Genomic DNA, 13,719 nt, shown 5'->3' with positions numbered 1-13,719 from the left:
TCCTTCGAGGCATCACCTGTCTTTTGTGCTGGCTTGATGGGGCAGCTGTCGGTGAAAAGAGCACTTCCAAGTCGGTTGGTTGGTTTGTTTGTTAGGTGGGCACGCATGGGTAGGAGGGGGGAGGTGCACTTCTTCTTCCTCCTCACTTCGTCTTGTCTCCACCACGGCGCTCCAAGATCTGGGGAATCAACACCAACACCACTGTGAGCGGTGAGCCTGTGAATACAGGATTCACCCATGCCTACAGCCCAACGCAGACCACGCGGAGCACATTAGCGCCGCATGTCTGAGCTGCACTCAACCATGCCGTGGGCCAATTTTCTTGCTAACATGAAGTACATACATCATACACGGTATGATCAAATCACATAAGTTTTCACTGCACACTCAAATATACACTAGGAGTATGTCCAGATACATAGTAAAAATCAATGTATCTGAAAAAGCCAGAACGAATAGCAGTAAGATAATCGATCAGTGGAGCATGCTTTATAAGTGTATTAGATTAGATTATATCAAGGATCTGTCAACACTCAAGGAATATGAATAGAGGACTTCACAAATGAGTCTCCTATAATATATAAGTATTCATCCTCAATTCCACCTTCACTGTCACAGTTACCACTACATTCTACTGATTGAACTTCTCCCAAAAAAAAAATTCCTAGGCTCACAGTATGTATGAATGAAGAAGCAGGCAGGAAGACAGGTTTGACCATGAATTGTTCCTATATTCCATGACAACGGGACCAGTAGTTAATTAAAATCTATGGAAAAAAAGAAAAATGTGTGGTTTTTACTAGCTCGTATTACTAGTAATTCATTCCTCATTTGGGCGATCTTGGTGCCGCCGCCATGGACCGCCGCGTCGGCCCCGCCTCAACGTCGCCGTCCTCCTTCTTCTCAACGACCGCGGACGCCTCGTCTTCCTTGCCGTTCTCGGCTGCCGCGTCCTGCGAGGGCCCCTCGAGGTCGTCCCGGACGCGGAAGGACGCGTGGAGGACGACGACCGGGACGCCCGCGGCGAGCGCGGCCAGGAGGTTGGCGACGGCGCCCGCGGCGACGATGTCCGCGAGCACGAGCGCGACGAAGACGGCCGCGACGAGGCGGCGGTCGAGGAGCCTCCGGAGCAGCGCCGAGTTGGGGAACGCCCTGAGGAGGCCCCCGTAGACGAGGAGGCCCTTGGACGCCGCCATGAGGAAGACGACGGAGGCCCGGTGCCGCGGCGCCAGGGAGGCGAGCAGGAGCACCCACTGCAGGACGGCGTAGTGGAACCGGAAGGTCCGGAGGTTCCGCACGGCGCGCACCGCCGCGGCCTCCGCGTCGGCGGCGGGGCCGAACGCCGACGGCCGCGGCGCGAACCGCGCCAGCGCGCGGCGGAAGCCCCGCGCACCCGCGCACGCCCTGTCCACCACCGACGCCGCCGCCCGCCGGATCGCGCCGGCAGCACCCATGGCCCCCGGCCGGCGAGATCTGCTCCCCGCGCCCCCCTCCTCACCTCACCTGGCTCGATAAATTACTCGATGTGCCCCCTCCCTGCCGCCGCGATCCGGCGTACGATTCGGGCGCTATTTTTATTTTAGAGACACACGCAAGGCTCGAGTTGGGTCAAGGGACTCGAGGAGAAGCTTGGACGCGTATTTTTTTTTTTTAACGGGTCGCACGGTCTGCTCGCCGCTGGGCGCCGGCGACTGGGAATAAAGGGCCCCCGTCCACTCGGCGTGTGTTGGCAGAAACCGTGACTTTTCCACTTGTCCGCGTCGGTTTCGTTGGGTTTTGAGGCCCCCTCCCTCCTTTTCTGGTGGTGTCTCTGGGGTCCGTCGCCGAGGCCGAACCCACCAGCCGTGGCCCGTGGACCGCGCTGCACTGGACTGCTGTTGCCGTTCTTCCCAAATGTTCGGCGGATGCGACTACCAAAGTATTCATTCCATTTCGTTGATCGTGGTGGTTTCTGTGTTGCTTTCCTTCTCTCTTTTTTTTTCAACAAGGTCTAGCAATTGCAGCAAGGACGTGCGTACAAGTGTACGGAGTATTCCAATGTAATGCTTGTTAAAGAATTTGGAAAATCCATAACGATGATATCTAGAAGATCAGAATTTATCCTAAAGACATTTATTGTATTTTTTTTATTAGTGATTTTTCTAAAGGTTCTTATACAAGGTTTTAACGAGGCCACAATGCGCAAATCATTAAGTGTGATCTTCGTCTATAATTTTCTATTGGGTTTTAAGAGTTTTAACAGGGCATGTGTTAGATGTGATATTCTTTTTTTAATCAGATTACCCATCTATTGTCTTGCCGGAGGTTCACCTCAATCATGAGCCACCCAAAAATATACAAACTCTTGGAAATGATCAATCCAAATATGAGATCGATCCAGATCCCAACCGAAACCGAGCGAGTTCATGTGCACACTCATCACAAAAAAGTAGCACATAGACAACATCTACTTGAACAGAAATTATGGAAATAAGAAATCTTGCCTCTCTAATAAGAATGATGGCAACTGAGAAGTCAGGTATTGGACTAGAGAGCCTCTACTAATTGTTGAGTTTGTTTCTAGGTGAACATGGTACATGCCTTGATGGCTTGATCCATTACTGAAGTTAGCATCTCCATGAGTCTGTCTTAAATTTACTCTCTAAGTTATCATTTGGAGAGACATTTGAATACAAATCACTCTATATATCTTTCCAACCTTCAATAGCTTCTCTATTTTTGTGCGCACTCTAGAAAGTCAGCCCCACTCTCTAGCTTTAGTAGCGAGAAATGCATAATAGAGGATAGTTGTATTTGGAGATTTGATTAAAAAAATGTCGGGAGGGGGGTCCTTTTTATCAAAATCTCCAACATATTAATTAGTAAAAAAATTATTTTTCGAGTTGCTCTTTGATCTCTCAATATAGGCCTTGTTTAGTTCCAAAATTTTTTGTAAAATAGGAATAGTATCACTTTCGTTTGTATTTGACAAATATTGTCCAATCATGAAATAACTAGGCTCAAAAAATTCGTCTCGTCAATTCCGACTAAACTGTGCAATTGGTTTTTATTTTTGTCTATATTTAATACTCCATACATGCGTCTAAAGATTTGATGTGACGGGGAATCTGAAAAAATTTGCAAATTTTTTTGGGAACTAAACAAGGCCATAGTCATCCCCTATTTTGAGTTTATTGCTAGTCTAAAATAGAGAGCAAACTTGGCTCTTTAGAATACACATATTAATTGTTGAACGATGAAAAGATATAAATTGATTTACCATGTCGTCACACTTTTTTTTCGGGATGGGAAAATGGATTTGAACATCTGTACTGTACAGGCCCGATTCTTAACACAATGCTGCATCTCTTGTCGGCTCCAAGCGTAGCTTGCTTATGCCAGTCCACATTGGGCCTAGAATAGAATAGTTGGGCCAGGCTAGGGATTTTTTTTTTGGTTCGCTAGTGCCTCCAGAGGCCGGAATCGCCAACTGATCGCCGTCGGTCAGCTAAAATAGGCAAGGGACCATCAAGCAACCGAGCAGAGCAGAGCAGAGCTAAGCGTGACGGTTTCGCACGCGGCCGGCACACTAGATGCTGTCCGCCTGTCCCTCAGCCCCTGCCCCTGCCCCTGCCCCTGCTCTGCTCATGATAGATTAGGCCTTGTTTACTTCTCAAAAAAAATTATAAATTTTTTAAGATTTCTCATATTTTTTAAAAAATTTTGAGACACATGTATAGGATATTAAATATAGATAAAAAATAACTAATTATACAATTTGTTTATAATTTTATGAGACAAGTTTTTTAAGTTTAATTAGTTCATAATTAGATAATATTTATCAAATTCAAACGAAATGCAACCGTGTTTATTTTGTAAAAAAATTACAACTAAACAAGTCCTAGGATGATATATGTGTTGCTGCAAACTGAATAATCGCTAGCTAGCTTTACCTGCTGCTGCTATATTTGCCTGGCAGGCACATAGATGGGATCTCGTGTCATGCGATGCCCACACTAGCTGCTACAGTACTACGTTCTTCCTCTCTCGCTCTTTTGATCTCCATCTTTAGTTAGGAAAACAAAACGACACAATTAATTAAACAACTGATGATGTCTTTGTTGCATGTGATCGATGATTAGCATCTGAGGCGCACAGGCAAGGGTATGTATGATGCAGTACAGTACATGCACCTAGCACGCATCTGCATGATCAGGCCGGCTTTTGCGCGCGCAATTGCAAGATGGTGGTGAGTACGGACTACGGAGGAGGAGTTTTTGTGTTGTGAGGGAACTACCAGAGAGGCCCCCTCCTTTTTGATTAGTGGCGGGATAATTAAACTAGTCTCCTGGCCACATGATGCATGGATCAGGCAGCTAGCGGGGGATCGGTGGACCACGGGATCCGATAAAATCGGCTATTAAATCCGGAAAGGCCCGGGCCCGGCCTGGGGGCAAGCAGACAATTGCAGCGAAGAGGAGCTCACACATGAACCCAACAACACTCTTGCTTGCATAGCAGCAACGTGCCAAGGTGTCCATCATGTGCTCTCTTTCTCTTGTGGGCATATTCCTCCCCCTCCGATCGACGAGAGAAGAGAGAGTGCTCTACAGACACTATCAGTAGTAATCTTTAATTAACAAAGTGTTTTAAGCTGGCTAGCTAGCTAGGTTCCATTTATTCCATCCATCTGCCGCTTATCTTTTGTGAATTGTGAATGTGAAGGGATCGATCGATGATCGGACCAACACTTTCGCTCTCCGTTCGTTGCTTGCTTGTGATGGTGCAGGGCAGGCAGGCAGGCATGCAGCTGCCAGCACATGCGTGGATCGTGGACGCTCTCTCGCCTGGCGACGTGCTGAACAGCGTGCATGTTACTGCTGCATGCACGCGCCGTACTGTTGCGCGGCATGGCATTGGCATGACCGCCAGGGCGGGCAGGCAGCAAGCCTGTCGTGTCGTCCCGGCGTGAGCGTGAGCGTGACTGACCTTGATTCCGTTACCCAACCAGATGTCTGTTCCACACAGGCATGTCGTCATATTCGCATGCTTCCTCTTCCTTCCTTCCCTGGCTTTTTTATTTTATTTTATTTTTCCTCCTGATGAATAATCATATTTAATTATCTGTCACTGTACTCTCAATCCACACTGCCATTTCAAATGTGTTCACTTGTCCAGGCATTGTTTATCTGTCACTCCTGACGACTGCGGCAGATGATCATTTTACCGCACGCTGCAGCTGACACCGACACACTCTCGATCGAGTTGACTAACTGATCACTGACTGGGACCTTCTGTCTGTTCAATTCAACACGAAATCCGTTAGGAAAACATTGTACTGTCTGAAGCACTTCATCAAGGGCAGACACAAGTACTAGGCCAGAGGAACACTGAACCCCGGCGGTGAGCCGCGCACGGAAAATGTTTGGCAGCCATCAGCCATTGCTAGGACGCACGAGATGGGCGTGTGAATGAATGAAAAAAATTAAAACAAGAGAAATTGCACAGACACCGACGGTACCTGGCCGCCGAAACTACTACTAGTACTACTGCGGAACACCTAATTCTCGCTGAACCCGGAGCGCGCGCGCAAACTGCCTACTTACCTAACAGTAACACACTAACAGCTGTGGAAATGACATGGAAACAGACATCGTCATCAGGCAGGCCGTGCTGTCTAGCCAACTCTGAAACTGAAACTGCCGCCCTCTTCTCCGTTCTCTTCTCTCTGTAACAGCGACATGCAGTGCGCCCACGCACGCACGGGCGGCACGGCCCCGTCCCCGTCCCCGTCCCCGTCCCCTTCCCGGTGATGATTTGATTTGTTTTATTTTTTTTTTTTCATTCAGAGCGCTGAGCTTCGGATGCGCCGGGTCGTGGAGGCCACGAGACCTGTCCATCCAGGCAACCTGACAGGCGATCCCAAGTCTGCTACCAGAGTCCCGCTGCCTGTCGCTTTTATTACTGCACCGCTACTGGCAGCCGACAAATCCTCCATCTGCAGTACCAGAACGTAGTAGGGCAGGGGTGAAAAAAGCAAGTGACCTTCCATCCATGAGACCATGGAGACCATGACAGGGAGAGGGTCCAGGAGGGAGATGGCTTGGTTGGCTGGCTAATCATGCCAACTTGCAAAGCTCAAATCTTTTCTTTCTTCTTTTTTTACGACGACGGCCTTTCCCAGCGTTTTCCCTCCCACCCTTTATAACCACCACCATCACCTCTCCTCCCTCCAACTTCAACTCCAAGGGCGTCCCAAGTCCCAAGCCCAAGGCAAGCAACAAGCGGCCACTAGCATCAAGAAGCAGCAGCAGCAGCAGACAAGAACTCACCATCTGAATTCTGATCGATCCATCGTCCATGACGACGGGGGAAGGGACGACAGAGGCGGCGGCGGTGCCGCGGGTGGTCTCCATCCTGTCGGCGCTGCTGCAGCGGGTGGCGGAGCGCAACGACGCCGCCGCGGCGGAGCCGGAGGAGGGCGGCGCGGTGGTGGCGGCGGCGGCCGCCGCTGGCCGCCCGGTGTCGGCGTTCCAGGGGCTGACCAAGCCGGCCATCTCCATCGGCGGCTACCTGGAGCGCATCTTCCGCTTCGCCAGCTGCAGCCCGTCCTGCTACGTCGTCGCCTACATCTACCTCGACCGATTCCTGCGCCGCCGCCCCGCGCTCGCCGTCGACTCCTTCAACGTCCACCGACTCCTCATCACCTCCGTCCTCACCGCCGTCAAGTTCGTCGACGACATGTACGTGCTGCCTACTACCTAGCTCCCTTTTCATTATCTTTTGGCGTTGGTAAACTGCTAACGATCGATCGTCAGGAACAACCAGAATTCACTAGTAGCGATGTAAATGGCCAGATAGTATAGCTGATTAAATGGGAAGTTTTCAGAAAAAAAAAGTATAGTGGATCAAGTTGAATTCTGCTCAGCTGTTGACTTCAAAATACGGAAACAAAAATGAAAACATAGTGCTTCTTCAGCATAGCTGTTGATCAAGTTGAATTCTGCAAACTGTTGACTTCAGAATTCGGAAACAATTTGTTCTGAAAACGACATGCTAGTACATTATATATGTCCAACTAGAAATTCAGGGTCATGGTCGTCACATATATAGGTGAGCTTCGAAAATGCATGATCGCGTGATCCGGTATAACTAGTTTCGTTTGCTTGGTGTTTTCCGTCCGGCCTTCTTTATTTGAAAATCCGACTCTGCGATGATCCCATCTGGCGTTGGCATGATTTGCACACTCGTATGACTGTGTGCAACGACCAGACAGGGCTGGAATTGGAATTGGAATTGGAATACACATGGGCCCCAGATCGATCTGGGTAACCTGGCTTTTCCCTGTCATTATTTCCAACTGGCATTGCATCAAAGACAAGCCACTGGGTTGGTCACAAGGACAGTTGTCGAACCCGAGGCTGATGCGCCCACAGCACACTCACAGCGCAGATCCACCACTCTTACCAAAGCACATTCACCTTGTTGTCCTACCCAATGCAACCTGTCTGTCTTATATATGCTAAGATAGTAACATCGCCTTCGAAAACAACCTACATTCTAAAGCTGAAATGCGTGAACTTTTATCCATTTTCCTGGTAAAAAATATATATATACTCCCACGATTCGCGTCGTCGTGTGTTCCAAAACGGGTCCATATAGTTTGTCGCTTCGATACGCCATTGTCTGTGTGTGTTGTTTTGTTTGCATACATATAATCTGAAAAAAAAACAAAATTTGCATTGCTGCTGGTGGTGGCAGATGCTACAACAACGCCTACTTCGCGCGGGTGGGCGGCATCAGCCTGGTGGAGATGAACTACCTGGAGGTGGACTTCCTCTTCGGCATCGCCTTCGACCTCAACGTCACGCCCGCCGCCTTCGCCTCCTACTGCGCCGTGCTCCAGAGCGAGATGGCCTACCTGGACACGCCGCCCGCGCCCGTCGTCGAGGCGCCCCGGCTGCACCACCACTGCTACGCCGCCGCCGCCGCCGGCACGTCCGATCACCACCACGACGACCCCGCCGCCGCCGCCGTGGTCGCAGGAGCGGCGCCCGGCTGCCACCGTCACAGTCAGACGCAGCTCACCGTCTGATCGCTGTTTCTTCTTCTTTTTTGGTCCTGGGCGGCGCTGGTGGTGGCGTGGTGTCAATTCGTCGTCGTCGTCTTCTCCCTTGGTGCTGCTGCTGCTGTTCTTGGTACATAGGTGTTGGTCGTCCCTAGTGAGGTGAGGTGATCGAGCTCGTGGTGTGTAGTTGGTTAGGTGGATTATTGCATCGTGGTGGTGGATGGGGTCAGGATTCTCGGGATTTTTGCCATTGTTCGACGGATCATGCATGGATCATCAATGAGAAATGGATGGATCGGCTCGGGATTCGGTTCCGCGATTGTTATTCCGGTCCGCACCGGTGGGTGCTCGATCGCCTGTGCTGCATGCTGTGCGTGCGCATGTGAGTCACAGCACACTGCTTGTCTCCTGTCGTCTCCTCTCTCTCTCTCTCTCTCTCTCTCTCTCTCTCTCTCTCTCTCTCTCTCTCTCTCTCCCCCGCCTTATTACTCCAGTCCAGTCAGTGGAGTGGAGATTATTCGCGGCGGCAGCGGGAGAGCAGAGCGCCAGGTAAATTGGGATCGGACATGGTGGGAGGGATGGTGGAGATCGTGGAGGCAATGAAGAAACGGGTGATTATTAGTCAGAACATGGCATGTTCCTCGGCTGTCCATCCCAAAACTGTGTGTGCGTCGTCGGAACAGGAAACGTGCGCTGCGTTATGCAGTTACTTCTCAGTAACCTGAAACCTCTGAGAATGAATGCACAGATCGAGCGGGTTGAAATTGCAGAGCGTCAGTGGAAGTTTCACTCAGAAAATCTCAGTAGACCTGATATAGACCATTTGTGGAAAGGAAAGATCACTAGAACAAGCGATGGCGTCATTGGTTTGTTGCGTAACCCAAAAGGAAAGCATCAGGTTTTGCTGTCTTGTTCCTTTATGATTTTTTTAAAGCGTAGTTCAGTTATCTTCAGATAAGAAACAAGCAGTGACTATGCAGTGAAGTTACTGCAAAACAATCGACGACACCTACACCCAAGTGACTGGATTTGCTCCAGGATGGAACACAAGTAATAAGGGCCTGTTCGGTTACCCAGGAACGTTCACCTGGAACGATTGTTTAATTTGTATAACCTTTGATCAGCGAAAATAATTCCTGGCCTCATTTCACACTAACCGAACAGGCTCTAAATGGTGACAAATTTTACCTCCGATATCTGTAGGAGGATAAGTGACTGAAATGCCAATAATCTTAGTTTTGTCTCTGGCGCCTTTCAAAAGAGAGCAAAAGTAAAATCTGATTGGCAATCCATATGAGACCTTTCGTGGAGGCACGACATGGTGTGCAAGAGCAATGTTCGCTTGAGTTTATCAGCTGAATCTGCCAGCCAACAAATCAGTCGCAGTTGGGTGCGGTGAGCAGGAGGACACGAGACTCCTCCTCACTCCATGCATCCGGAACAGTTTGATGCGAACGCACAGAGAGAGATGCCAGTAAAGAACAAGGATCAGAACGTGGTGGGCATGCAGATGTAGGCCTTGCCTTGCTTGCGGTTGTGGATCGGAGGGGGCAAGCACCTTGCCGGCCGCCTCCCGCGCGCCACCTTTTGCGCTGTAGCGTCGCAATATATATACAACACTAATGCTGTGAGCTGGACAAGAACATGGACGGATGGATGGAGGGCCACGGGAAGTTGAAGTTCCGCACTGCAGCTGCCAATGATGAGTGTCCGGTGAGGCGGTGAGGCAGGGCGGAACTTCAACTCCCAAGAGGAGACTTGAAAAGGTCAGATGCATGAGAATTGCTAGTAGCAAATGAAGGTCTGCATGCAGTCTGCGGATACTAGTAAATGGGGATTTCTTGTAATAAAACTAGTGAAGGGTAAAAGAAATAGGCAAGTTGGCGAGAGAGGATAAAGAAGAAGAAGAAGAAAAGTAAAGTCCCTGGATTCCGATTGGTAGATACCTGCATGTGCTTGGATCAAGTCTGAAGCTTGCTGTATTTCCAGATGGGGTTTTGGGGAATTGGCATGTGGGCACTGAATCAAGTGGTGCCAAAGTAAAGCCAGTGGCATATGAACCTTGTGATTCCTACCCTCATATGCAGGCATCTATGGCCTAAGGGAATCACAGGAAGTAAACCATTTGGGGACAGTGATGATTCCCTGGGTGTTGCTTTTACAAAGGGTTCTCAAATGCTGGCCGTTTCCTTGTGATATGGAGATGTATTTTCCATGTACTTTGGAGCCTACTATCTACATGTGTGTCTTTAATCACCGGGCTTTGCTACGGTACTCTAATTATCACTTATGAGGTAAGAGATTGAATGAATCATAACCTTTATTTTTTTATTACTGGATTAAATAGTTGAATAATTAAAATATTGTGGAAACAAAGGAAAAGGAAAAATAACCGGAAAAAAACCAAAGTAAAAATCCAATTCCTCCTTTCCATCTGACATCTTTTCTTCCCACGGTGCAGTGCAATTGGGCAAAGGATCTGCGGTAGAATATGGTGGATGGGGTTGGGGTATGATATATCAAGGCTAAAGAAGAGCACATGGTGGTAGCTAAAGCAGGCAATATGTCCTCAAGCGTCATGAGCAAGTACAATTGGATTACATGATATTCTTGCTATTGCGTTGGCGGGTGAATTGGGAGTAAACTACATGGTTATTCGCAGATGATTATTTACTAGTTCATCGTGATTCGTGAAGTTGTATCAAATGTATTGAAACTGTATAGGCAAATGCTTACATATATTGAGTGATAAAATTGCTAGTATTTCGCTCAGAAAAAATGCACGTATATACACAACGTGTTAAGGTGCCACATTAACATATTAGTTCCTCCATCCTAAAGTATAAATCATTCTAAGAATCTTGGAGAGTCAAAGCATCTTAAGTTTGACCAAATTAGCTATTATGATTGTTTGAATTTTTGCAATCTATATATTTTGTAGTTTACTATGTCGAATCTTGCCAAACTTGATTTCATGGCTCTGGATATTTCGGGCAACAATTACTTGTCATGGGTGCTAGATACCGAAACTCACCTGAATGCCAATGGGCTTGGTGATACGATCAAAGAAATAAATAGTGCATCTAGCCAAGATAAAGCTAAGGCTTTGATTTTCATTCGCCGCCACCTCCATGAAGATCTAAAGGCTGAATACCTTATTGATAAGGATCCCCTTGTTCTTTGGAACAAACTAAAAGAAAGATTTGATCATCAGAAAACAGTGATCCTCCCTAAAGCTCATTATGAGTGGTTGCACCTAAGGTTGCAAGGTTATAAAAGTGTTTCTGAATACAATTCAGCCATGTTTAGAATCACATCACTGTTACTGTTGTGTGGAGAAAAAGTAACAGAGGAAGAGATGCTAGAGAAAACATTCTCTACATTCCATGCATCAAATGTGCTGCTTCAGCAGCAATACCATGAGAAAGGATTCAAGAAATATTCTGAACTTATTTCTTGTTTCCTTGTGGCTGAACAAAATAATGAGCTTTTGATGAAAAACCATGAGACACGTCCAAGTGGTTCAAATCCACCCTCTGAAGTAAATGCAGCAAGATATGATAATCAAAATAGCGGGAGTGGCCGCGGTCGTGAATGTGGCCACGGACACGGACGCGGACGTGGACTTGGTCGTGGGTATGGACATGGTCGTGGTAGAGGAAATTATGGTGTTCAATTCAAGAACACTGGAAATTTTCATAAGAGGCAAGAAAGGGGAGATAAAGATAAAGGAGAAATTGATGAAACAAAAAAAATGCATGCCATCGTTGCGGTGGAAGATCTCAATGGGCACGCAATTGTCGCACACCAAAGTATCTTGTTGATCTCTATCAAGAATCACTCGAGAAGAACAAAAATATGGAGACAAACTTTGCAAGTGGTAGTGGTGATAATATATTTGATGACAATATACTTAGTGCAACAGATATAGGAGGATATGACCACAACACCGCATCTCGTCTGAATGTTTCTTATTTCTTCGTCCAAGAATAATGATCTTGTCGTTAATTCTTCTTCATGAATGAATAAGTGCAATGTAACAGTAGTCTACTGAAGCATGTTTCATCTTATAAAGTAATGAATAAATTTATATTATGCTTGTATTTAAATAGTATTCATTTTTATATGTTTCACTACATAATAATTGTTTTAAAATAGATAGTAATGCTTATTAGTACATTTTATTTTGAATATAATGGATGAACCATTTTCCCAAGATCTTGCAAGTGAAGAAAATATATGTAATATAGTGAAACAACACATACTATTCTGAAGAGTAAAATTCATTTTTCCTATCTTACATTACAAGATGCAATTGTTCATACAATATCTGTAAGTGCTAAATTGATAGAGGGCTCAGGAAGAGCCACAATAATGTTACCCTGTGGGACAAAGGTAGACATAAAGAAAGCACTTTATTCCCCAAAGTCTCAAAAAAAATTATTGAGCTTTAAAGATATACGTCAAAATGGCTATCATATAGAGACAATGTGTGAGGGTAATGTGGAGTACCTCAACATTACAAAGATATCATCAGGGAAAAAGTATGTGTTGGAAAAATTACCAGAATTACCTTATGGTTTATACTATACAAGTCTCAAAGAGAATGAGTCATATATGATGGTGGAACAGAAGTTCAACCATAGAAATTTTATAATATGGCTTGACCGGCTAGGCCATCCCGGATCGGTAGTGATGCGAAAAATTATTAATAGTTCATGCAGTCATAAACTGAAGAACAAAAGGATTCTACAATCAAATGACTTTCCATGTACCGCATGCTCTCAAGGAAAATTGATTGTGCACCCATCACTGGCTAAAACTGGACATCAGTCTATCGCTTTTCTAGAGCGTATACAAGGAGATATATGTGGACCAATTCATCCACCAAGTGGACCAGTTAGATATTTTATGGTTTATTTGATGCATCAACTAGATGGTCACATGTTTCCTTACTATCAACCCGCAACGTAGCGTTTGCGCGGTTGTTGGCTCAAATAATCAAGTTAAAAGCTCAATTTTCAAATAATCCGATCAAAACTATACACTTGGATAATGCTGGTGAATTTACATCAAATAGTTTCAATGAATATTGCATGTCAACTGGAATAAGTATTGAACACCCAGTTGTACATGTTCATACACAGAATGGTCTTGCAGAGTCATTCATTAAACATCTCCCATTAATAGCGAGACCGTTACTTATGAAGTCGAAACTCCCAATGTCTGCATGAGGACATGCTATTTTGTATGCAGCGGCATTAATTCGCATCAGGCCAACAAGTTACCATAGTTCTTCTCCTCTACAGGTGGTTTTTGGCAAAGAGCCAGATATTCCAGATATTTCCCACCTAAGAATTTTTGGTTGTGCGGTGTATGTCCCAATTGCTCCACCAAAGCGCACAAAGATGGGACCTCAAAGAAGGTTGGGAATATATATTGGGTATGAATCCCCATCTATAATAAAGTATCTTGAACCGTCAACGAGTGACATGTTTACAACAAGATTTGCTGATTGTCATTTTGATGAATCAAATTTCCCAACAACAGGGGGAGAAAAGAAATAGCTAAATAGAGAAATAAGCTGAAATGAATTATCGTTATCTCATTTCGATCCTCGCACAAAACAATGTGAGCAAGAAGGTCAAAGGATAATTCATTTACAAAGTTTA

The 13,719-nt window shown here is 46.3% G+C and overlaps 2 protein-coding genes across 2 annotated transcripts; one reads left to right on the top strand and one right to left on the bottom strand.

Moving 5' to 3' along the window:
• LOC8055632 lies at window positions 542–1,763 on the bottom strand. The gene has a single exon (XM_002464875.2). It carries the CDS (start codon window positions 1,452–1,454, stop codon window positions 828–830), a length of 627 nt encoding a protein of 208 aa, XP_002464920.1. The 5' UTR covers window positions 1,455–1,763; the 3' UTR covers window positions 542–827.
• LOC8055631 (cyclin-P4-1) lies at window positions 6,006–8,372 on the top strand. Its single transcript, XM_002467430.2, has 2 exons — window positions 6,006–6,722; window positions 7,741–8,372. The coding sequence occupies exons 1-2, from the start codon at window positions 6,340–6,342 to the stop codon at window positions 8,072–8,074; spliced, it is 717 nt and encodes a 238-aa protein (XP_002467475.1). The 5' UTR covers window positions 6,006–6,339; the 3' UTR covers window positions 8,075–8,372.

This window comes from Sorghum bicolor, chromosome 1 (genome assembly GCF_000003195.3).
Source record: "Sorghum bicolor cultivar BTx623 chromosome 1, Sorghum_bicolor_NCBIv3, whole genome shotgun sequence".
Lineage (NCBI taxonomy): Eukaryota > Viridiplantae > Streptophyta > Magnoliopsida > Poales > Poaceae > Sorghum > Sorghum bicolor.
The sequence above is the reverse complement of the archived record's forward strand: the minus strand, read 5'-3'. Positions and strand labels throughout refer to the sequence as shown.